This window comes from Helicoverpa armigera, chromosome 3 (genome assembly GCF_030705265.1).
Source record: "Helicoverpa armigera isolate CAAS_96S chromosome 3, ASM3070526v1, whole genome shotgun sequence".
NCBI classification, from domain to species: Eukaryota; Metazoa; Arthropoda; class Insecta; order Lepidoptera; family Noctuidae; genus Helicoverpa; species Helicoverpa armigera.
Window position 1 is genome coordinate 5,471,274 of NC_087122.1, and position 26,224 is coordinate 5,497,497.

At 40.2% G+C, this 26,224-nt stretch overlaps 1 protein-coding gene across 1 annotated transcript; it reads left to right on the plus strand.

Moving 5' to 3' along the window:
• Window positions 1-1,760: 1,760 nt before the first annotated feature.
• Window positions 1,761-25,066, plus strand: Lpin (Lipin). The gene is made up of 16 exons (XM_049836766.2): window positions 1,761-2,130; window positions 9,253-9,565; window positions 11,689-11,921; window positions 12,275-12,757; window positions 12,879-12,974; window positions 13,806-14,176; window positions 14,378-14,519; window positions 14,659-14,851; window positions 21,245-21,378; window positions 21,472-21,704; window positions 21,787-21,899; window positions 21,978-22,126; window positions 22,235-22,373; window positions 22,604-22,819; window positions 22,900-23,003; window positions 24,098-25,066. The coding sequence occupies exons 2-16, from the start codon at window positions 9,377-9,379 to the stop codon at window positions 24,246-24,248; spliced, it is 2,946 nt and encodes a 981-aa protein (XP_049692723.2). The 5' UTR covers window positions 1,761-2,130; window positions 9,253-9,376; the 3' UTR covers window positions 24,249-25,066.
• Window positions 25,067-26,224: the final 1,158 nt, after the last annotated feature.

A 26,224-nucleotide genomic window follows, 5' to 3' on the forward strand; every position in this document is an offset into this window, starting at 1 on the left:
ATGAGTAAAAGTGTACTCCGATCTTTGCCTTAAGTATCACCAAGAAATTGTTGCATAATGTTTGAATTATGATGTAAAAACACTAGGGGGCTCTTTATCGCATCTTGATTAGAGGATTTCAAAAAATAAATGTTTTTCCGCATATTACGCCTCACAATATCACTGGCATGCGTATTAAGAAGTCGAAGGCCATCGGCGCGATAATGTTTGTGCGTGAATGCCGTTTTCGCAAATTTGCGAATTCGAATTTATTATTTAGAGTACTATATATACGGTTGAAAGTACCTTGCATGAGATAGTGTTTTTCAAACTGCTTGTTAAGCCTGACCTTCGTGGTTTAAATAATACGCAACAGGCATCGTATGGCGCCACATCGGTCCTCTCGGCTAGTCGTAAATATACGTCATGACACACCCATTCCTAGACTAATAAGGTGCCTGTATTTTGTTGCGCCGGTATTAATATTACCTGTTGAGTCTTCATTATAATTTGATCTTGTCTTAAATGTTAATCATCGTTTTTAAATGCGCATGTTTAGCGTAGAGCGTAGTTTAGTTAAAGAGCATAGATAAACATAAATCGGACACACCCCCTTTGATTCTAAAGATACTGCGTGCTTTTGCTGCACCTGTGTGCTTATTGCAACCTTTTATGGTGCTACTGAGCATTATTATGCAATAATTCAATCAATTTCTGTAAAGCACGCTTTAGAAATAAACATGCCTTTTCACCTTATTCTTAAAAATATGAATCATTCGACAGAATATGTAGATAATCTGTAAATGGAGTAATGAGTAAAGATAATTCATGCTAAAGTAATTTTCTGCGATAAATCAATGAGATAATACTGCATTCTGCGTTCTAAATAACGATAATTTTAATCCCAGAAGTTAAGTCAAATAATGATCACGCCATCGCCAGTGAGGATAACAAATTGTTCCTATTATGAATATTTAGTTATTTATTACGGTCAACACAGAAATATGGTAAAATAGATTCCATATTGAATTTATAAATATTTCCTCACTGTGAAACCTTTCCAGAAGATTTCTTAAGCAGGTTTCTATGGAGAATTTTGACAATACTTCTTGCAATCCATGCAACTTGGTTTTCAATCTGAACCTTATTGAATTGAAAATAAAATATCTGCTGAAATCACCTGTTAAGAAAATACAGTACATAAATACGTACATAGAGTGTACAGTGTACTTGTTTTTGTGATAGGTTCGTCTTGGCTAACCTAGTGCACTACGTCGCCGTCGCCGATACGCGGATAAACAAGCATTGTTTTGTTTACGACATTTTGGTCACATGTGTGACTAACACCTCGACTGAGCACAATAATACCTACAGATGCAAATGTAACTGCCATGATAGTACGTCTCGTTGGCTTGTTGTTGTTGTTTACATACCGAGATGTTTTTGCAGACTCTGTTCAAAAAGATTGGGTAAGTACCTGTTTTTATAGGTATGGCCTATGCTGAAATAAGTACTTTGTTTTGTATTAACTGAAGAGAATCGTTTTGTGATAAATCTACAAAGAACGTCAAGCAATGACATAATTCCAGAATTCCCGTCAGATATTATGTGAATGGCAATCTCATTACGCTCTTCCATATTAGGCGCCTTGTCCATGACGGCAATATCCATAGTTAACTTTTTACATTGCGTGTTCTTAAACTTGTGGTAAAGTTACTTTCGTAACAGCATGGCGCGACATCACGCCATGTCGCGCGATCGACCCAGCTTATTAGTACATGCAGTGCCGCATGCCGGCGACCGCGCGAGTGCGAGAACGGATTTCAGTAAAGAAACAAAGCAAATGTTCGAACCACATGGTTAGTGGTGTGAGTTGTATGACTGATATTTTGCGGTATCATATCAACAACTGAGCTACGTCACGCGACGTCAGACCATGGACGGCACTTGGACGTTCTCGCATCGTCCCACCCACATCAGCCACTCACAGGCAGTTTACTGGTAGAGTCGGCGCGGCCAACACGTGTCGAAATCTTACCTGTGTTCGGAATTGTGTACGATAATTACAGCTGACTGTAATTTTGTTTGTATAAAACATTTTGTGCCTTGGAGACATCACAGTGTAACTTTATCTCCTCAACCGTTCCTAAGGTAACAATTAATACGATTTTGCTTTTCAACATTTTATTGTTTGTAAGTGTATAGTTTTATGATGAACGTTACTATGCCATTTCATTGTAAGCGTGTAAGACCTATGTGTACCATCTTGGTTTGTTTTGATTAATAAAATTATCATTACTTAAGTGCTTAAGAAAGTCCTTTCAGAAACAATATTCTAGCTATTGATAAGTCCTAATCTTATTGTAATTTTTTCGGTTGGCAAAAATGTTGATCTGTCACTGTATCCAATTTATTCGGGATGTTTTGTGGGCTTAGTTAAAATGCCTTGATGTTGTTGCACTACACGTTTATTCAACGCACTGTTAGTTTTGCAATGTTTATTTCATTTCCACACAGGCCTTCATGCTTTTATAATGTTCATGTTTTCACTTTGCCTGAATGGACCGGATGAGAAATTAGGCAGTTTTCACTTTAAATACTTTAGTGTCTTTCTAATTTACCTTACCTTTCAGTAATTAGTTTAAATACAACTTATCTTTCAGTTATTTACTATGCTACTGATAATTTAAAAGTCAAAACAACTTAATAGTTTTAGCAAACAAAGCGATTAACTTGTTTATTGAAATCGAATAACTGATCAGATAATCATTATTGTTGTTTTAAACGACGTGGTGTTTACTCAACGCGACATACATATGGTTTATTTATATGGTTGTTTATATGTATGTGAGTCATTAAATAATACTTGGAATGGAATAGTTGCTAGAAGGAAAGGATTATCCGTTGTCCAAGCAGCACAAACAGTGCGCATATCGATCCTTCACCTTGATGATCTTGTCTTTGAAATGAAACTCGTTTCCTTACACTCCGATACCTCGCATGACTGACCTCCTTTCTACCAGTATTTTTTTTGGAATACTGAAAACTAACTAGCGCATTTCTTTAACTTTGTTTTTGTTATGCTTTATATCGATTTTATTTCTAAAACGTATTTGGTTAGGTTCTAGATGCTTATTATCTTGCATTACGTAATATAATACTAATTTGTAGATTTGATCAGGTCATATTAAGACGTATGTCGTTACGTACATCGATAAATTAAATTATCGCTGTTGTGATAAATATACTAATATAGTACCTACCTATATCTTTAATTCTCTACCTTTCCATTTGCAATTTGGTTTTTGTCTTTATTATTTGTGCTTTCAATTTAAAAGAAAATGCAAATAAGGCAAAGTTTCCATTTTCCATGCACGCTTGAATGTGTGTGTATAATGGATCTAACATTGCACTACAAACGAGTATAATGATTTCATGGAATCGATTTATTAAACTCTAGGTACATCATTATGTCATCATCTGTTATTCAGTTGAATCAAAGATTATGGTATTTTAGTAAAAAAGCCAATATAGTTAGTTCAATAATTATATCTCCCTTGAGATTCCACGAAATGTTCTAGTCTGACACCGTCGCTTCTATCTTGACACGATGGCCTTGTGGCGTGCTTATTATATCATGGGCACCAAAAGATATTCACACCAAAAACACATTTACCTATATATCAGCTAATGCTATTTTGACACACCGCTATCTTAAATACGTAAGTCAGAAACACTGTTCTGATACGATAACACTCACAGTCATTAAATCGGTTGCTAAACGTAGCTTACGGCGTCGAATGATCAATAGGTTTCTCAACTGACGTTAACATTAAACGGTAAAGAAGTTTATTGTGGTTATATAATGAGCTATATATTTCAACTTGTACGCGGTCCTGATGAATAAACACGAGCGTGGTGTCTGTACACGTGAAGAGTTGCGGTATGTTCGACCGGCTAACAGATAAGGTTTCATAAACAGTTGTTTGTTCCTGAGTCGTGTTGTTGGATCAGTTTTTCACGCGCGTACGTGTGATATGCCTTATTAGGTAGTAACTTACTGAACTATAGGTCAGTTTGAATAACCCGTGCCCGTGAATGACGTTCGAATAGACTTAGCAAGATAGATTAATTTCTTGCCAAAGTCGTATTGCCTCAAAAGTAGTTCAGTTCCAGTTTTCAGTATTGATAAACATAAATTGTACGCATATTGTTATGAATTTGTACCAGTGACTATTCAGGAAGTGCTCTGTGGTGACAGTGGTTCCACGTAACCCAATAAACTATGATAACAGTCGACTGTAAAAAAAAAACATGTGGAACTACCTCGTTCGCTAATATTAATGTCGTCCGTATTTTCAATTTTTAACTTGTTTTGCATAAATTATTTTTATGAGGTGTTCAATAAAGAATTTAAATAAGACCAACCTTGTAGTGGTGGCGGTCATATGGCTGTTTACACAGATACGAAGCCATTCTAAACACAATTTTTTGCATTTTATGGGTTCGTTACATGTTCAATTAAGTAAATAATATTTTGGAAGTTATGTTTGCGATTTATTTGCATAGGTAATAAGGTATAAATAACAAACCAGTGTCCCAGGCGAATGAAGCCTGAAGGCCAAAGACTTTTTGGTTTCATTATCAACTGGAATACGAGGAAGACATGCTAGAGCCATCATTAGGTTAAACAGTGAATCGTTATCTCTTCTAATAGAATATTTATCTTCTTTAGAACATCGGTTCAGGAACACGAACAACCTAAGGCATTTACGCTATCCAATTGTAAATAAGGTAATTCCCATTGTCTTACTACATAATCCAGAAAGAGCAAATAGCTTAAATAACCTAAACTTTCGTTAATTATTACCTACATTTGCCAAATGATGTGCTAGATTAATACTCGGGTCAATACACTTGGTCAAACAATGACCTTTGTGAGTAAGTATGAATATTTAATGATCGCAATAAGTATGCCAAACAGTTTCAGTCGGAGTTTCAATAAATTCAACGGTTCCAACCGACAAAGCGGCCGGTTACCGAGTTCCGTTTTCCGCGTAAAGGTGCGTGACCCTAACGACATGGCTGGTTTTTATCTCGGTAGACATTGAACTTGAAGCCCTTGGAACTAAAATACGTTCAGCTGCCATTCAGGTCTCCTTGGACACCTGCCACTTCGTCGCAAGCGTTAGTTGCTGAAGTATAACACTGTAAATGTATTTTCGGTTTCCTTGTTCGGAACAATATTTCATGAAATTAAATGCTAACCATACAAGTTAGGGATACACATACACTTATGCAGATACTACCTCTATACATACAGGCTCTTTACACATTCTGATATTAACCGGGTACTAGTTAGGGAAACAAACATTCTGCAGTAAATTTCCATCACTATCTATAAGGAAGTTAATTGAAGTGCTACCTTTTTAGGTTAACTCATCACGTATTGTTAGCTTCCTCTAACCTTAAGGCGACCGGAGCTATTCCCTACTATTTTCAGCATCCGGTAATCTAACCTTCACTGTCTGCTAGCGTCACTAAAATAATTTCGACCAACCGCCCATACAACCATTTTTGGTCGCAGATATGATAAAGATGTAACAAGTCGCAATAGTTTCGTAACAGGTACGACACAACGTGACTGTGTATGGATTAGCTTTTATGTGTTGTAACGGTTCAGTAAAAATGTGACGGAAACTAGATTCAGTAACTTTGTGTGGTCGCTGTGTCGATACTTTACAGCTTAATTGGTAACCACACATTTTAGAAACTTTGCGTTTGGTTTGTAACCAGTGTGCAATGTTGACACAATTGTGTTGTAACTGGGTAGTAACATGGTGTAGTCGATGTTCCAGAACACTTTGACACTAACTTGCATATATAAAAACATGATGAGAGCCAGTTATTCTCAAACTGTCTATGTTTTCTGCCGTTATCAACCATTTAATGAAATTTAAAATGAGTAAAGAACCAAAAACCTTACGTAAATTCCGATGGACTTCAACTTTTTACAGAAGAATTAAAGAAATAAGTACGCCCCAAAATATTGTACTCGTACGAGTACATGTAGGTTTTTTTATTATAATAATATTTTTTTCATGATGTTGCAATGTTGGTAGGGCAAATTGACGGATACCCATTTTATTGAACTCAAAACTTATTCTTTTCTAGGCCATTTACAGGAAAGCAGTACGGAATTTCGTACCGAGGAGCTTATTGGTATAGTCCCTAGTGCCAAAGTTTCAACTTTCGAGCTCCAAATCGCTGTTTTTTCTTTTTCTCGGCCAAAACAAGACGTCTTCGTCTTTAACCCAAGTACTCGGTACAAGCGATATTAATTCTGATGAGCCTTCTTTGGTTAGAACAATGCAAAAAGGCATCTTGATAAAAACTTTGGAAAACACTGTAACCAAATGTTAAGAGAAACCATCTTAAAAATCTAGTAATTTTGTAACAAGTTACCGTAACATGTCGACACGTGTCGACACATTATCGTAACTTTGTGACTAGTTGCGACGAGCATATTTTTCATAACAAACATCAAAAATGTTTTTTCATAGTTCATTATTTAGCAATTTTATGAGTAAATCTTGCTAAAATAATTTGTATTAGGATTAAAATATTTGATATTGTATTTAAAGGGAAGCTTTTGAGCACTCGATGTGCATCATTTTATATTTTTATTTTATTTTAACAAAGTTTTTCTTTCGCCAGAATTATTAAAACATGATATTACGGTGGCGCGTTGGAAATATCAACATATTCAAAGAAATTACACAGTAAACTTTTTTTCCCAATAAGATTTGAGCATTATTAACCATATTAATTAATGAAAACTAAAACTTTGTTTACTTCATTATCATTATCATACTTCAACCATCATTTTGGGATTTTGTATTATTTCGTCGTGTCACTCACGCACGAGCCAACGAAATTGATCGAACGAATGAATGATTGAATGATTAGTGCGAACTCTGGTTAAAATATGGTAACAATGTTACGACACGGCGACGTAAATTAGAAACCAAATGTTACTTGTTTATTGTGTCGAGATCTTCCCCATTTTTAGTTGCAGCGACGGCGCTAACACGGAACGTCGACGAGATTATGTTTCGAGATAGATCAGTGTCGACACTAAGTGTCGAAACGGTTACGTTATGTTCGCAAAAATGGTTATATGGGCGGGTATCATCTGATAGTCACATTATCCTCATTGAGTGTGCACGATGGGCAAAGTCCGCAGTCGTTACAGCTGTGTTATCAAATATATCAGTTTGACTTTACAATACTTATTACCATTTGCATACCTTCCGTCGATATATTTCATTATTTTTGTCTGATTTCTGAACACGTGTGTAACATTCTCTCCAAACAATTCTTCACACTTCTACATCATTATGTATTACCTATTATGAGATATGACTATTTGACTCGCTATTCTTGAGAATTAGTCATTGTAAGTAGATACTGGGGGCAGAGTCCCCGGTGCGTGGTCGCTGAGCACGCTCTCGGTCAGCACGCTGTCAGCGCGTGACGTTGCTAATGAAAATAGGGTATGATTTAAGCTGTCACCAATTTAATTCATTTTGTGTTTCTTAAATAATAGGGTTTGCCCTCAAAATAGTAGATTCGTCACCAAAATGTAGTCACCAAATAATATAAAATCAATTCCACAATAAATTACCGAAAATCATGGAGATATGGGGTCAAGTACCAAATAAATGGTTTCGTATGTATTATAATAGGTTTGTCCTAATATAATTTAAGCAAACTAATTTAAAGAGATCACCAATAAATCATATATTATATCATTAGAAAATTTCATGAAGGTCTAAAAAGGTAGGGTGGTCGTCATTATCCTTTCAACCAAAAGAGTCTACTACTTAACTGGCCATGTGCCTCCCCAAAGGGTCTTAATTTCCACAGGTAGTATAAATATATTAAAATTAAATTTCTAGCTGAATAGTAAATAAAACACTTAATTAAAGTCAAAATAATCAATATTTATTGTTAAAATGTAATCGTATGATCGTACCTACAACCAACCTACAACCCATACGTTGAGGCTCGAAAGCGTGCCAATTTGTCTCCCTTCCCTTCCTCTTCCCTTTGAACATATATTCATTAAAATTATAAACTGATGTATTAAATTGGTAACGAATACATTATTTTAATAACTGAACGAAATACTGTATTGGTGACAAAATAACAAATAAAAAGGAGTCGCAGTCAGGGATCGATTAATCGATTTATTTGGTGACAGATCTACCATTTTGAGCACCGAGCTATTATTTAAGTAATAAAACTATTATTATAAGAACGATGTTTATATTCATGTAATGCACTGCAATTTTATTGGTAATCCATCTCATATTTTACACATTATATTAACAATAATTTGGTTATTCATACCTGGGAACACTCTTTGTTTATCTGAGAACGAAAATATTTCGTGGCGATAGATTTATTTATTAGGTGATACAACATGATGACAAATATAAATTTTGGTGACAAAAAATATAGTTCCCATGAAAATACAAATCTAACTCTTATATAAAAAACCGTACTGCCGTTAATAAACGCGCCGCGTTGGTAACTGAAATTGCGACTGAAACCAGCTTCATCTTTATCAACTCCATACTCAAATAGATGCAAAATAACTGCCTCGATAAACTAAGAATATACCGTGTCAGTCAGCGACCTCAATAATTTCTACGAATCGTTAGTGAACTAGCAGATTATTTTGTATCTTGAGGACTGTACAATATTGAGCAATATCCTGCGTGTGCACTGATGCCTAGTTATAGTGCATGAACCCACCAACCCGCGCGATATCTGTAGTAATGAACACTTGCGCTATTTATGTCCATGTTTGTACCAACTTCGTTATAAACCATTACAGCTGCATTGAGATGTAATGTTCGAAGAACTGGGACGAAAACGTTAGTCTCTATGAGATCTAATTCTAGAATGTGCGTAGTGTTTAGATTGTTAGACTATAAAAGAACTATTACGATTGCTGTTGTTTGTTCCACAATCGTAAAAGTCACTTTCTACCAACAACAGAAGGTGATTTAAATAAATACATATTACGCATAAATAGATTATCTGTATTTACGTATTGTTAACCGGATAAGGATTTTAATCCATCTTACTTACTTGGAAGTACGACCAGTCATTATCCTTATTCTTGATTATGTAGTTATCTTTCACATTTCCTTTTTGCTAATCTTAAAACATAATAATCAGCTACCGTTTCTTTTGTTTCAGGAAACCTAATGTTTTTGATCTCAACCCCAAGATGGGGTAATTTATAAGACAATAAGTAATTTAGAATATTGTGTTTAGTGAAGTGAAAAATATAGTTGAACGAGAGACTGACAAATCAGCAGCCATGTATTCTATGAACTATATTGGCAAGTTCATTGCGAACTTTCGCGATTTTTACAATGAGATCAATGGTGCGACTCTGACGGGCGCCATCGACGTGGTGGTAGTCGAGCAGCCCGATGGCAGCTTCACGTGCTCGCCCTTCCATGTCCGCTTTGGGAAGCTCGGCGTACTGCGCTCCAGATTCAAAGTGGTAAGATGTTTTAACTTCTCTCTTTTTGGAACTAGACCTATCAGCAATAACCTCGGTTATTTTGTGGAATATGTTCTTTATTTAATTCGTTTAGTACCAAAGACGCAAGAAGATATTTATGTAATACTCGTTCTTTTGAATACTTGAACAGTGTCTGCGTCCGCAGACGCATATTATTTCGGTTAAAGATCTTATTGACCCAAGTGGACTTCGCAAGAATGTGTCGCGATGGTAATTATCGTAAATAACTAAACATCGCGGACGTCAATGAATTGTGCTTTTTGATATTACTGTTGTTTTATACTAAAAATATTTTGTTTCATTTTAAATGTTCGCTGTAAAAGGGATGTGTCACCTGCTTAATGCACGACAATTTTGGTTAATATTAGTCATATCTTACGCTGCTATAATTAATAAGCAGTTTCAGTCATGAGTGAAAACTATTTGGATCGTCATTTGCGTCACAGTGGAAAAGGGAAGCCGTACATTGAATATAAATGGCCACGCGAAGAGCAGACTTGTTTGGCCTTCGAATCAGTCATCCAACTAAAACATCTATACTTGCGACACCTAGCGACAGCCACACCTCTGTATATGTTTATTCTTTTCATATACGACACGTTACGAATGTTTTTTTGCAATATGTCGTTGGTCATTTCAATCCCATTTGCATTTATATAAGGCTATGTATTTATTATCTAGTTTATGTAAGTGTTTTCCGCAAAAAGCTGTAGGTTTTAGCCGAGTTCATTTCTTAAAATGATTCTTGTTAAAGAGTATCTACCGTCTATGGTTACTTCCCTAAACGAGTAAGTAAGAATAATTCCGAATGACAGTACAATTTTTTGCGAGTAGGTAGGTGCTATTGAAATTCGCAGCAAAAAGTTCTTAGCCAAATGATCTCTGTAGTCGTTCGGTCATGTTATGAGATGTTGAGCAAATATTATTTTAAATGATTGAATACACATCATGTAGGTAACATCTTTGAGTGGTGACATTCTAAAAACAATTCTTCTCCAAAATGATACTGACTGACATTATGTACATCACCACCAAGTGGGGTCAAAAACATATTACCTATAATATTTTTTTGTTTGTTTGCACATTTATTTAAGTCAACGTTAGTGTTGTAGTACTTATTGCAAATTGCCAGCTATCGCATCACTATAGTTTGGCACTCAATCGCCAGTATAAATTCATAGCTGACGACAGTTTCAGCTTTCGTGAGTCCGACACAGCAGTCACTTAACGTCCATTTTATTTTATCAAGCTATGTAGACAAGCTCCCCCACATTCTTTCTCGATGCTCTCTCAGTTTACGCTCCATGCACGCGTCTAGATCATTCGCTGATATTACACGTACAACCTTTTGCAGTAATAAATACGTATCTATGTTTAAAAATAAAACGTTAGTCAATAAGATAATAACACATTCAGTAATACGTAAGTGAAAAAATGCATTAAGCTGTAAGATAAAGTAATCTAATGTTCCTTCGATTTATGTATAAATAATGACTCGTTTTCTACACAAGATAAAACTAGATAATAGCAGATCGATAACCATTAGTAGATACCTACCATCATTATTCATTTCTAAATAATATTTTTAGTACATTGTTTAGTATATTAGTGTACATTGCCAAAATGAGCTTAAGAATCTGCGTCTTATTCGCTTCGGGTGAAAATTGGAATAATGCCAAAGTAGGATACAATTCTTACCAAGACTGTGGAGATTTGGCACAAATATTTTCTTTCATCCGGACACCTGTTAATATTTAAATGGAAAATAGGTAGCAATTGTCTCACGCACTGTGCTCTGGAATTATTATTTTCATTCATATTACTAAATATATTTTAATAGCAAATAAAAATGTTTTAAGCGAATAAAACATCTCTGATGATTCTTATGATGCACCGGTAGACGCCAATTATTTTAAACGGTACATGGTATCTTGAACCGCTTTACGACTCAAATGACGAATGGAAACTTTTTCTAGTTATGTATTTATGCACAACATTTCTGTAATATAAAAAATCTTAAGAACGTAAGAACATAACATTTAACACTTTTCGTATTTAGTTCATGTGGTAATCGTAGAATATAACCAAATTTTTGTGAACAGGTTGATCTCGAACTGAATGGAGAGCCGTTGGACATTCACATGAAGCTCGGAGAGTCGGGCGAAGCATTTTTTGTCGAGGAAGTTGGAGAAGATGAGGCAGAGTGTTCAGCGCATCTCGCCACCTCGCCCATTCCGGCTGCCCGCTTCGAAGATCTGTACGAACCTCGACGGAGAAACTCGCTCTCTGTGGTCGAGCCTGATCATGGACAGGCATCTGATTATACTAAGAGAAGGTAATTACAATGTACCAGTGTGAAACTTATCTCTAAATAATATTATACTCATTTTATAACGCAGCATATTATAATTTGTTTGAACGACAACATATTACATGCTATGGTTAGGAATGGAAAGTGACAGTTTGTTAAATATCACAATTACATTGCGTGCAAACTGCTCGAAAGCGAATTTCCCAACACATTTGCATTATTCACACTAGTGATTATGATAATTGTAACTATTCTATCAAATAACACTTTATCCGTTCCACTTTTGAATTGTCTCTATTAGATTATCGTAAAAAGTAAATAAGCTGTATATTATTATGTTCTTATAATAATTTGGTAACTTTCCTTTCATAAAACAGATACACTGCCGACGGACAATCTATGCAGAAACCAGACTTAAGTAAGATAACTAAAAAAACTACCAAAGAGGATACCACTCATGACGACACTGATGCTCTATTTGAAATGGATGGTCTCGACGAGGCGACTGACAAAGTTGAGGGGTTAGCGCCCAGAACCTTCGCGGCTACCCAGCTCGGCGGCGCAGAGAGCGAAGCGCACCAGGTGATCCAGAAAATCAGCGCTCACAACGACTTCAGGCCTATCGAAGCCGTGCCATCAAACCAGGACGACGTCAAACCAAACGGCGGTAACGGAAAGAAAAAGAAGAAAACAAGAAAAGCTAGCTCGAAAAAGCATCAAAGAAAGTCCTCGACAAGTTCAATTTCGAGTCAGTCGGACCGCGCGGGTTCTGAACAGCGCGCCACGCAGCCAGCACCCATTCCCAACGTGACTGACATCAACTTCTACAGCGACACCGAGGTGCATGCCGCCACACTCAGGTAAATACATCACCGAGTACTCCCTTGTGATGCGTGTGAAAGACCCCTAATAGTTGACATTGTTTGAGTGTCCAGTAAAGAGTGTTCTGTGCCTGTTGTTGAGCGACTCGCCTCATTTCAGTGAAGAGATGTCCAACCTCAAGCTGAACGGCGACAACCGCATCCCCCTGGCGTTGTCCGACACTGCGTTTGAGGTGCACGCCGCCTCCAGACACGCGTAATAATCTATAATCAGTAACATCCGTTCATTCACTCGCTTGCAATAAGCACGACCTAATTAATCGTATTGCTAGTTCCTGTTGATACCCTAACGGAAAGCCATCCATTAGAGCACACAGTAAATGCCGTAGTTTAAATAATTTTAAGTTATTTATTATTTTGTTTGCTATACCCTGATAGTTACCGTAGTGCATCCCTGTCTAACTAAAATTTGTTCGCACTTGTTGAGTCGTGCTTTCTTTCCACCTAAGTAGACTTTAAGAACACCTAATCACATTAAATTAAGCAATATTTTTTATAGTATTTAGTTGAGTAGATAGAAACCTAAAAAATTGGTATGTTCGACTTATTTGTGATCATAAATTATTATTTTAAATCCTTTTAAGATATCACCGAAGATTATCTACCTTAAGCCATTGCAATAAAGTATAAATTTCATCGCATTATTTTAATAAGCCAGATATCAGGGATCTAAATTATGTTATGACTCATGATTATTTGAGTCACTGACACTTCGTATTAATTGGGTATTCCAAAGTCTGAAGTTTAATCCCGTACATGATAATTGTATGCAATTTTAAATTATTATTTAATCACTGAATGACCTCGTTTTGCACTTACGTGATTTTACATTATTAACATCCAGCGAAGCTTGCCCAATTTACAGATGAATTCCAAAGCGAAATCTGATCTTAATGAAAAAAGAAACTAAACCAAATTTTTGCCTTAACATCCGGCACGTTTCCTAAATGTGTATTGCAATCACGAAAGCGAGGTTAGTTTAGTTGCACGAGCTGGTTGTAAGAATTCGCACGTTGTGTCACAACAGAGGCTCGCGTAGCGGCACGCCGGTGCAGTCCGACACGGAGGTGGAGCTGGGCGGGCGGCAGGGCGACAAGGCGTCGCAGTCGTGGCGCTGGGGCGAGCTGCCCGAGCCGCCCGTGCGCGCCGACCCCGCGGCCGCGGCCGCCTCGGCCGACTCGCCCGCGTCGCCCGCGTCCCCGGCCGAGCCGCTCAGCTCGGACGAGGAGCGGCCCAGCCGGCGCGGCGTGCTCAGCGGCATGTTCCGCTTCATGTCCCCGCGCGACGACGTGCCCGCCGAGGGCGTCTACCTAGACGATCTGGACCGAGGCCAGGTCGACCCTGATCTCTATTTCCCGAAGCACCACGCAGACAGATATCGATCTGGTGAGATCATTTGTAAGTTCTAAATCTGTGGCTCGGTGCAAGCAGTGCCAAGGCCATTTTTGGCTTGTACTTTTTTGTAAAAAATGATCTAAACAAAGACAGCCAAACAATGACTTTTGGACTTCATGACCTGAGCTGCGATAATTCGCATAACATTTTGCACAATTCCAGATAAAGTGGAGTAGTATCTTTAATGTTATATTGTCTATGTAGGTGCGAGAAGTGGTTCTCACCCGAGCTCTGGCCCCACGGAAGAGGAGTACGAGTCTGGTAACGGCCCCTCGCTGCCACAGTCGCCAGCCTCGCTAGAACCACCCGCACTCGACTCCGATGATGATGAGAAACTTCTTGCCAAGTAAATATAAATATGCCATTCTATACAATGAATGAAACATTTTATGAATGTACATAAGACTGAAATTATGTTCAAGTTTAGGTCTTCTAGTCTGGCAAACTTTGCCTTGATTCTCTTAACAGTAGATGTTTTGTGTTAGGGGCCAGGTTGGCGTATACGTGCAGGAGGCGGACGGGTCCCGGGAGCTGTCGTTCATGGAGTTCTGCCTGCGCGCCGGCGCGCTGGCGGCGGAGGGCCGCCTCGTGGTGCGCGTGGGCGACCGCGCCATGCCCTGGCGCTCCGCCGGCCCGCTGCTGCTGTCGCTGCTGGCGTACCGCCGCCCGCTGCCCTCTGTAAGTACATGTGTGTGCTAGGGGCAGGTATACGTGCATGGAGTTCTGCGCGGCGGCGGAGGGCCGCCTCGTGGTGCGCGTGGGCGACCGCGCCATGCCCTGGCGCTCCGCCGGCCCGCTGCTGCTGTCGCTGCTGGCGTACCGCCGCCCGCTGCCCTCTGTAAGTACATGTGCTAGGCAGGTATACGTGCATGGAGTTCTGCGCGGCGGCGGAGGGCCGCCTCGTGGTGCGCGTGGGCGACCGCGCCATGCCCTGGCGCTCCGCCGGCCCGCTGCTGCTGTCGCTGCTGGCGTACCGCCGCCCGCTGCCCTCTGTAAGTACATGTGTGTGCTAGGGGCAGGTATACGTGCATGGAGTTCTGCGCGGCGGCGGAGGGCCGCCTCGTGGTGCGCGTGGGCGACCGCGCCATGCCCTGGCGCTCCGCCGGCCCGCTGCTGCTGTCGCTGCTGGCGTACCGCCGCCCGCTGCCCTCTGTAAGTACATGTGTGTGCTAGGGGCAGGTATACGTGCATGGAGTTCTGCGCGGCGGCGGAGGGCCGCCTCGTGGTGCGCGTGGGCGACCGCGCCATGCCCTGGCGCTCCGCCGGCCCGCTGCTGCTGTCGCTGCTGGCGTACCGCCGCCCGCTGCCCTCTGTAAGTACATGTGTGCTAGGGCATACGTGCATGGAGTTCTGCGCGGCGGCGGAGGGCCGCCTCGTGGTGCGCGTGGGCGACCGCGCCATGCCCTGGCGCTCCGCCGGCCCGCTGCTGCTGTCGCTGCTGGCGTACCGCCGCCCGCTGCCCTCTGTAAGTACATGTGCTAGGGGCAGGTATACGTGCATGGAGTTCTGCGCGGCGGCGGAGGGCCGCCTCGTGGTGCGCGTGGGCGACCGCGCCATGCCCTGGCGCTCCGCCGGCCCGCTGCTGCTGTCGCTGCTGGCGTACCGCCGCCCGCTGCCCTCTGTAAGTACATGTGTGTGCTAGGGGCAGGTATACGTGCATGGAGTTCTGCGCGGCGCACAGTAGATCGACGCCATACAAGCGTTGGGACATAGGATATTTAAATATCCAAATGTCAATTTTTGAAAAACGAGTTATGCCATCGTATTTGTCTTCTTATTAGCTGTTAAAAATGTTACTAGCATTTTCTGATTGGACTCTTACATCGAGAGCTATAGCGCAAAATGTGATTTAAATGTATGGGAAGTGACTTAAAAACTGATGTATCTCGAGATTCCCTTCGCCTTTCGACTTGATTTTTTTATATGGTAATAAGACATATATTTGGCACATTTTCTTCAAACAAACATGGTGCGATAAATGTGCCCGTTTTAAGATACAAGTATAGACCGATTTTTGCAATATCATCTACATATTTATTTATAAGTTTCACATATTTTATCTCTGAATCTCACTTCAGTGGTGACTCACTGATATGGTCAGGCCATAACTCATTGGTGCACCGATAATATAATCTCTGGAAATAATTATATACTACTAATGAGGTAATTTGTTAATTTTTGGTAATTTGTTATTACCTAAATTTTAATGAGGTGATTAGCTATTTTTTTGAAAAATTAGCTAATTACTTATAAAAGACCTTTTTATTGTTTACAATAAGAACTCGAATCGATTTTTAACATACCTACCCTCATAAGTGCCAATTTTGGAAACCATATAAATAGGCGCATGGTTGACTGAAATTAAATTAAATAAAAGCAGTCGTTTTTTATGAAAAACAAAAAAATATTTTATTGTCACGCTTAGTTACTAAAAAAATAATAAATTACAAAAAATAAAATATGTAAAAACATCAAAATATACCTACAATTCTATTACTAAGATATTTATTGAAGTACTTAACTACAATTTACTAATAACTAATTTCATAATGATAAAGTAAGGACAAAATTTTAAATTGGTTGACACTAATATTTAGACATGATAAAAACAGTAAAAACAAATATTCAATATAACAAACAAAACGAAGAACAGCATCATAAAAATCAATAGTCTAAAAGAAAGTGTTAGTCACAGAAAATATCATCATCAGATTCTATTTCAGATTCTTCAGAATCGCTATCAGATATTAAATTCATAACGTCACAAAATTTTACTTGATTTTCTTCTGTGACTATCATTTCATAAACTTCTTTAAACATATTTCTCTTTACGTTACGATCCAATTTTGGTCGTATGGTTGTCAAAAAAGGATCTGAAGTGAGAAGCAGGTTATGAAGTACATCTTCATTACAATTAATACTACTACTTTTTCTCGAGTGAGCTCTAAATTTACTAAAATCTTTGTTTCTCGCTTCAGATGCTTCTTCTGACAAAAAACCGATTGGCACTATAGACAAATGCTCAATTATATGAGCTCCATGAATAAGCAACTTATGAATACTCACAGGCATATAATACCATGGATAAAGATTGGTAAACATTTTTGCAGTATCTATACAGAATTCATTAAATTTGTTTACAATAATTTTTTCACCAGAAGAAATACATTGTAGGATCACACCAAGTCTTTGCACTAAAGCAACGTCTAGTCCAGTTATATCAGCAGTTTTGGCTGGATCTTGAAAGAACCTTCTAGCTGAGTTTCCGTTGTTTGTCGTCCCACTGCCTTGTTTTCCAACGTCTAATAATAAACCAGTTTCTTTTCTGAATCTGTCTTGAATGTTCTTTTGTCTTTCATCTACAGATTTTTTGGCATCGTCTCCTCTTGATTGCCAAGATTTAATGTCTAATCTATATGCTATATGAAGCAAACATTCTATGGCACGGATCCATGCATGAAGACTGCTTAATCCATATTTATACATATCTTCGTCCACTGGTTTTTTCTGAACCAATTCTATATTGTTCATTTCCTTTGGACGCGCCTTACACAAATCGCAAACTGCTGTAGAAGTGCCAGAGATATAGGATGCCACTTTTCCATCTATCATTGTCAAGAGCAATTTATGCTTGATAGTTGCATTTTCACATTTCGTTGGATTTAAACTTTCTATTTCTGTTTCTATATTAGTCATTTCGTTTTTAACATTAAACTCCGTTTCTTTCATGAACTTCCACATAATGGGTCGGCAGAAAGACGTTGATGAAGGCCGTTGGTTTTGCCAAATAATACATCCATCTTGAGTTGTGAGCTTCAATGGCACAAGACTCGCCATGAACACGCTTTGTAGTTCTTGATTTGAACAATCCGACTTTTGTTGATGTACACTTTGATTTGAGGCTCCATCAAACCCCATTTGCTTATTAGCAGGAGTTCATCTTTGTCAAGACTTATGTCCAAACACTGAATAAGTCTATTTACAGTTAAATCTAACAGAGCTTGAAGTTTAATCTTAACAGAAGTTTCTGTTATTGTTACAGCACTGTTGTCAGGGTAGCACTTTTTCTTCTCTTCTTGAAGTTTATAATAACTAGGGTATTTACAAATTCCTTCCTTTTCACTGAAATCTCTTAGTGTTATGTATCGAAACTTTGATAGTCTTAAAGTGACATATAATGCCAAAGCTTTTTGGGATGATATTTCTTTCATTTCTCCAAATTGAATATACTGCTTTACTTTAGAGACTTGCTCTGGATTTTCTAAAAGGTACTGCAGGATTTCAGCCACATCTTTTTTTCCAGATGATTTGAGGCTCGTTTGAGCAGAGAAGACGATTTCTTCCGTGCTATAGGAGCTGCAACTCGATTCTGTGCGTCTTCTTTTTTGTTTGTTCGATAATTCTTCAAAAGGTTTGCGGCTTTCTATCGAAGTAGATGTAGATGCGTCGGAAACCCGACATTCCGGATTCATCACAACATTTGTGAAAGAATCGGATGTTGTCGCTGTTGGTTCTTCAGATGCCTCGTCTATTTCTTCTTCGGGTATAATAACATTCTCTTTCCAATTTTCTGGCCATTTGATATCTGCTTGCAACCAGGAGGAATACTTCCGCATAAATGCTTCTTGATTTCTTGAAGATTTCATCCATTTTGCATAGATCCGATAACAAAATCTACGACACCATTCTTTAAGTTCTTTTTCAACTGCGTCTCTTAACTGAAAATCACTATTGGTTTTCAGAGACGTAAATAATTGATTATAGTCCCGAATATCACCACCTTCACGTAGAGAAATGTAAAGGTCGAGGTAAGTACCGAAACCGTGAAAAGACATAATGACAACACTCGGATGAGGATGAAATTACAACTAACGCTCTTCAAGTAATGCACCTATTTATATGGTTTCCAAAATTGGCACTTATGAGGGTAGGTATGTTAAAAATCGATTCGAGTTCTTATTGTAAACAATAAAAAGGTCTTTTATAAGTAATTAGCTAATTTTTCAAAAAAATAGCTAATCACCTCATTAAAATTTAGGTAATAACAAATTACCAAAAATTAACAAATTACCTCATTAGTAGTATATAATTATTTCCAGAGATTATATTATCGGTGCACCAATGAGTTATGGCCTGACCATATCAGTGAGTCACCACTGAAGTGAGATTCAGAGATAAAATATGTGAAACTTATAAATAAATATGTAGATGATATTGCAAAAATCGGTCTATACTTGTATCTTAAAACGGGCACATTTATCGCACCATGTTTGTTTGAAGAAAATGTGCCAAATATATGTCTTATTACCATATAAAAAAATCAAGTCGAAAGGCGAAGGGAATCTCGAGATACATCAGTTTTTAAGTCACTTCCCATACATTTAAATCACATTTTGCGCTATAGCTCTCGATGTAAGAGTCCAATCAGAAAATGCTAGTAACATTTTTAACAGCTAATAAGAAGACAAATACGATGGCATAACTCGTTTTTCAAAAATTGACATTTGGATATTTAAATATCCTATGTCCCAACGCTTGTATGGCGTCGATCTACTGTGCGGCGGCGGAGGGCCGCCTCGTGGTGCGCGTGGGCGACCGCGCCATGCCCTGGCGCTCCGCCGGCCCGCTGCTGCTGTCGCTGCTGGCGTACCGCCGCCCGCTGCCCTCTGTAAGTACATGTGTGTGCTAGGGGCAGGTATACGTGCATGGAGTTCTGCGCGGCGGCGGAGGGCCGCCTCGTGGTGCGCGTGGGCGACCGCGCCATGCCCTGGCGCTCCGCCGGCCCGCTGCTGCTGTCGCTGCTGGCGTACCGCCGCCCGCTGCCCTCTGTAAGTACATGTGTGCTGGGGCAGGTATACGTGCATGGAGTTCTGCGCGGCGGCGGAGGGCCGCCTCGTGGTGCGCGTGGGCGACCGCGCCATGCCCTGGCGCTCCGCCGGTCCGCTGCTGCTGTCGCTGCTGGCGTACCGCCGCCCGCTGCCCTCTGTAAGTACGTGTGCTAGGGGCAGGTATACGTGCATGGAGTTCTGCGCGGCGGCGGAGGGCCGCCTCGTGGTGCGCGTGGGCGACCGCGCCATGCCCTGGCGCTCCGCCGGCCCGCTGCTGCTGTCGCTGCTGGCGTACCGCCGCCCGCTGCCCTCTGTAAGTACATGTGTGTGCTAGGGGCAGGTATACGTGCATGGAGTTCTGCGCGGCGGCGGAGGGCCGCCTCGTGGTGCGCGTGGGCGACCGCGCCATGCCCTGGCGCTCCGCCGGCCCGCTGCTGCTGTCGCTGCTGGCGTACCGCCGCCCGCTGCCCTCTGTAAGTACATGTGTGTGCTAGGGGCAGGTATACGTGCATGGAGTTCTGCGCGGCGGCGGAGGGCCGCCTCGTGGTGCGTGGGCGACCGCGCCATGCCCTGGCGCTCCGCCGGCCCGCTGCTGCTGTCGCTGCTGGCGTACCGCCGCCCGCTGCCCTCTGTAAGTATGTGTGTGCTAGGGCAGGTATACGTGCATGGAGTTCTGCGCGGCGGCGGAGGGCCGCCTCGTGGTGCGCGTGGGCGACCGCGCCATGCCCTGGCTCCGCCGGCCCGCTGCTGCTGTCGCTGCTGGCGTACCGCCGCCCGCTGCCCTCTGTAAGTACATGTGTGTGCTAGGGGCAGGTATACGTGCATGGAGTTCTGCGCGGCGGCGGAGGGCCGCCTCGTGGTGCGCGTGGGCGACCGCGCCATGCCCTGGCGCTCCGCCGGCCCGCTGCTGCTGTCGCTGCTGGCGTACCGCCGCCCGCTGCCCTCTGTAAGTACGTGTGCTAGGGCAGGTATACGTGCATGGAGTTCTGCGCGGCGGCGGAGGGCCGCCTCGTGGTGCGCGTGGGCGACCGCGCCATGCCCTGGCGCTCCGCCGGCCCGCTGCTGCTGTCGCTGCTGGCGTACCGCCGCCCGCTGCCCTCTGTAAGTACATGTGTGTGCTAGGGGCAGGTATACGTGCATGGAGTTCTGCCTAACCCCGCAAACCTTAACTTAATCCACAAAATTTAAGGGTAATTGAAAAAAATTGTCTATAATGACATTAACAAGGAATTGTTTGTTTCAGCTGGTATTAGAATCTCTAGAGAAGAACGAGAAGGACGAGTCTCAGTCGCGTCCGTCGGGTCCGTCGGACAGCACCGCCAAGCCGCGCGGCTACTCCTGGTGGAGCTGGCGGCGGTCCACTGCTGACTCCAAGCGGTAAGGAACAACATATGACACACTATCATCTTCATTGCGAACCAAATTCTAGTCACAGATTGATATGATATTTATCCTATATCACATTTCCAGCCCCGAAGCGTCCCCACCCAAAGATGACATGACAAAAGAAACAGTAGCCCAAATTGAAGTGGCCTCAGAGCCTAAAACCGTGACCGTGCGGGAACTTCACGAGGAGAAGCAGAATTCCGTCGAAGAAAAACCTGAGGAAGCGAGGGAAGTAGACATCGTTGAAGACATGAAGCCCATGGAGTTTCTAGAGGACAGCCAACAACTACCACAGATTGTCGAAAATCAGGATCAAGGTAGTTTTTGTTCTTGTCAACAGTATATTTTAATAGTATATAAAATGTGTATTGTTTTATTTATATTTATTCGTTTACTCAGTAGATCGACACGACCACAGCTCGTCCGACTCAGATCAAGACGGACAAGTCAAGAGGCCTAATCGCAGACATTCTTCCTTCAGAAAAACTCTTCGGTTATCTTCTGAACAAATTGTAAGATCTTTACCAATCAACATACATCAAAACCAATATTTAAAAATAGAATCTCAACATAATTTTGTTTTTTTGTAGAAAAACCTAAATCTCCGCGAAGGTATGAATGAAATGGTGTTCAGTGTGACCACGGCGTACCAGGGCACGACGCGGTGCAAATGTAACGTCTTCCGGTGGAGATATGACGACAAAATTGTCATCTCAGATATCGACGGCACTATCACCAAGTATGAATCATTTTAATAACGAATTCAAAACAAAAATAACTTTACTTCTTGGTATAAATATGACTGATTAGATAATTATAATTATTTTTATAAATGAATCATTTTTAGGTCTGATGTTTTGGGCCACATTTTCCCGTTGGTGGGCAAAGATTGGGCGCAGGCTGGAGTGGCGCAGCTATTTACTAAAATCAAGAATAATGGATACCAGTTATTGTACCTGTCAGCAAGAGCTATTGGACAAGCGAGAGTAAGTAATAGAAAGACACACTGTGCAAATCTTTTTTTATCGGTTTTAAAAAAGTTAGCTTTTTCCTTCTACTTACATCCTGTTACTGCATTAAATGAGACAGAGCCGACCCAAAGACCGAAAGAGGAAAGACAGCAAAAACTACTGTTTTTCCAAGTAAAGACTAGCTAGCTATATCTATCTGACTTCCCAAACAACTTATTTAACAATGGTTTCATTAACTTCATCAGGTAACACGCGAGTACCTTCGCTCAATCAGACAAGGTGAGCTTAGCTTGCCCGACGGGCCTCTACTACTGAACCCCACGTCGTTACTGCGCGCCTTCCACCGGGAAGTTATTGAGAAGAAGCCTGAGGAGTTCAAGATCCAGTGTCTCGCAGATATCAAGGCGCTGTTCCCGCAAGGCTCGAATCCCTTCTATGCGGGCTATGGCAATAGAGTCAATGTTAGTATTCAAATATTAGTATGTTTTTTTTTTAATAATTATGAATGTATAATCCAACTAAAACCTTTTTCGATCTACAGGATGTATGCGCATATCAAGCAGTTGGCATTCCGATCGTGAGAATTTTCACAATCAATTACAAGGGAGAACTAAAACACGAACTGACTCAGACATTCCAATCCACGTAAGTAATGCCGCTTTCCGCCTTTTTAGTAAGCTTTCCGTCACGTTCTGTTTCACGTTGCGTAGTCACTAACACCATATTTTACTCACTGTACTGAGTATTATATTTTTATTTCAGTTACCACGTGCAAAGTGACATGGTCGATGATTTCTTCCCACCACAATCAACTGAAATAATAGTTAGCTAGCGCGAGGTTTAGGTGTCAAAATTATATAACTTTAGTTATTGAAAATTTCGCGAACACACGATAATAAGCCGGTAAGCCGAATGAGATGACTTGTAAGGCTTGATCACGTTTGCGGCTGCACAATCATTCATTTTCAAAAACAAATAATAATACCATGTAACCAAAATTTTCTGTAACGCCATATCTAGCTGGATACTAAAATATTACTGACAAATAACTTGCAATCATCGACATGTCATCTGTTCTGTCTTTATATCTGTGTTGGTTTTATGTTTAGTGGTGTTTGTTTTAACATCTTGACCGTAAAGCTATACTTCAGGTCAATTTATTTTCGTTCATTTTCCTGATGCACACTACTCCTCTGTCTAATTTTATGTTTAATCATCACCAAAACACTTACATAAAATTTAAATCACACAAGGAACTCATGAATGACTTTTTCAGTTGAATGTTTAGCAGCTACATGCTCGTACCCGTAAAATAACTATTTGATTCTAAATAACTATGCATTTGCTATTCGAGAATCGTTTACTCATGATTCAAGTCTACTAATGTCTTTATAAAATCTATGTGGCACCTGTGAATGGACAATGAAATGAGCATGTCAAAACCAACTGTATATATTAAAACTGTAAAAAGCAGATCAATGCTAACATAAAGATAATAAGCGCCTGTAACAATAATTGTCGTAAAAGACGGGAGATGGTTGATACTTAGCACACTGAAATTAGCGAGAGCAAAATGTACTTTAATTTACATACAGACATGAAATATTGGGACACATCACAATGTTGCGTTGTCGATTCGGCTCATTCGTTTTGGAAAATGTCTGTTGTGATGTTTATTATCAATAAGGTAAAAAATATAATACTGTGTATGTAATACTAATTGTGATTGTCGTCGTCAGGTACCCCCACATGTCGGTGCTGGTGGACCAGGTGTTCCCGCCGGCGCAGTGCGAGCCCAGCGACGAGTTCTCGCAGACCGTGTTCTGGAGGGAGCCGCTCCCCGACGTCGAACTGCCCCCCGCATGCCCACCGCCACCCAAACATCATTAATCACTTTACTACCCACTTTCTATACACCTATATCTTATCCAAAAACTATCTCGCTTTTTTATTACATAAGATTGAACTATAGCAATGTGCCTAAACTCTGCTTGGCTTAATCTACAGTTAAAATGGAAAGACACTTAAAACTAGGTTATTAATTAACTAGTTTCGAAATACGTAGACATAGCTGGAATTATAGTTTCATTTGGGCTGCTTTAGATTTAGGATGTTTAGTTTCTTATGTCGTTAGTTGAAATATAATGATAACTGAATTGTATGTAGTGAATACCAAAAACAATATAAAATGCTTAACTTGTAGTATATCGTGTGTGTTACGTAAGTTCGATAGATGTTCTGTGATGTGTCTAGCGGATTATTTTCGTAAGTCTACTTTCTGCAGTAGCGTATATGTACTTTTGATGAGGGTGATTAATATTATTTACAATTTATTCTCTGCGAAGACTGTGAATGCATGATAGTAAATGATTTGCAGATTTAGGTTACAAAGGAATCAAGTTAAGTTTTGGTTTCGTCGATTATGTAAGCTGTGATGTCGTCGACTGATTACGATGCTTTATTTTTATACTGTGATTACCTATTTGTACGTGCTAAGTTATATTTGTGTTAAAGCAATACACATTCGTAAAATGCAGAGGCGTAGCTTCTGATAGATTTATTATATTCTTTGTAATCAATACCTCTTTAATGATTTTGAAACATTGATTTAGTTAATATTATGTCTAATTAGAATTTGGTATATTTTTTAAAATAATTTATTGTTGTTTCTGTGATTGTTTCAATAAATATTTTCAGAAATAACGAAATGTTGTTTTGTATTTTCCTCGTTCGATACTATTATTATCGTTGCCAATAATTAGATGTCATGTGTTTATCGTGGACTTATCGGTGCTAATGATTAGCATGCGCAAGGTTCAGGTACGTGATCCTGGCTGGGTCAATTATGTTTTGTCTACGGGCTTTCTTTAATTATAAGAAATAATGATAGTGGAGACTCTCATTGTTTCGATATTAAAGATGCACGTGATTTCAAACACCAGTTTACCTATGTAGAAATATTGTGATAAAATTCCTATACCGAAAGGAAAGATGGGGAGCGACTTGAAAACTCATTTTCTTGTTGTTGCCCGCGGTTTCACCTGCGTCCAAAGGGAATACCTCTCGTATCAAGGATAAAAGTATAACGATATGCTTACACCTGTTGCATCAGCCATCTGTCAGTGAACGTCCCCTCAAAACCAGTACACCTATTTTAGAGAATAGCCAGAAAAGACACGACAAACAGACAAAAAATGGTTTGCTGTAGTTATGTAACGTGAATGTATCAATAAGTTACAAGGTTATTCAATGTTATAACGATTATTTAAAAAATTGCACGGAGATGGGGGCAGCAGCATATCCGATGTTCACCAATACGGATTACGAGCGCGTTTGTGAGTATATCCCCTTGGCTTCGGAATGGATCCAGCAGTGGACGTCTTTCGGCTGCGACGACAATGAAACAGACCCGTGAAACGGTGAAACCATAGCGTAAATAAAATAGACTTATCAACTTCTAGGTATACATATATATGTGCTCAATCGACTCTGTTAGCCTAAGTAAGCTGCACATTAAGTGGCATACGAAACCGCGACCAACAAAAAAAAATTATATGTCTAAGAGTTTCGTGTGCGAGTGTACCTGTGCGGAAACTAACCCGTTCCAATTTCTGCCAGTATCCGAGGGCAAACAAGTTTTGGACTGACGGCGGTTTAAGGCAACTTGTTTATAGGCATGCATTGATTTAAAAAAATAAATTTGTTCTGACTATACTGTAGGAACGTGGGGTGCCCACTCACATCCAATCATGGGCGACTGATTTTTTGAAGGAGAAACATAGAAAACTCTGATAGCAATAGTGTAACGCACACATCCTACAAAAAGTTGGTCAGAAAATCCTTGTTAGACAGCCCAAATAAAAATC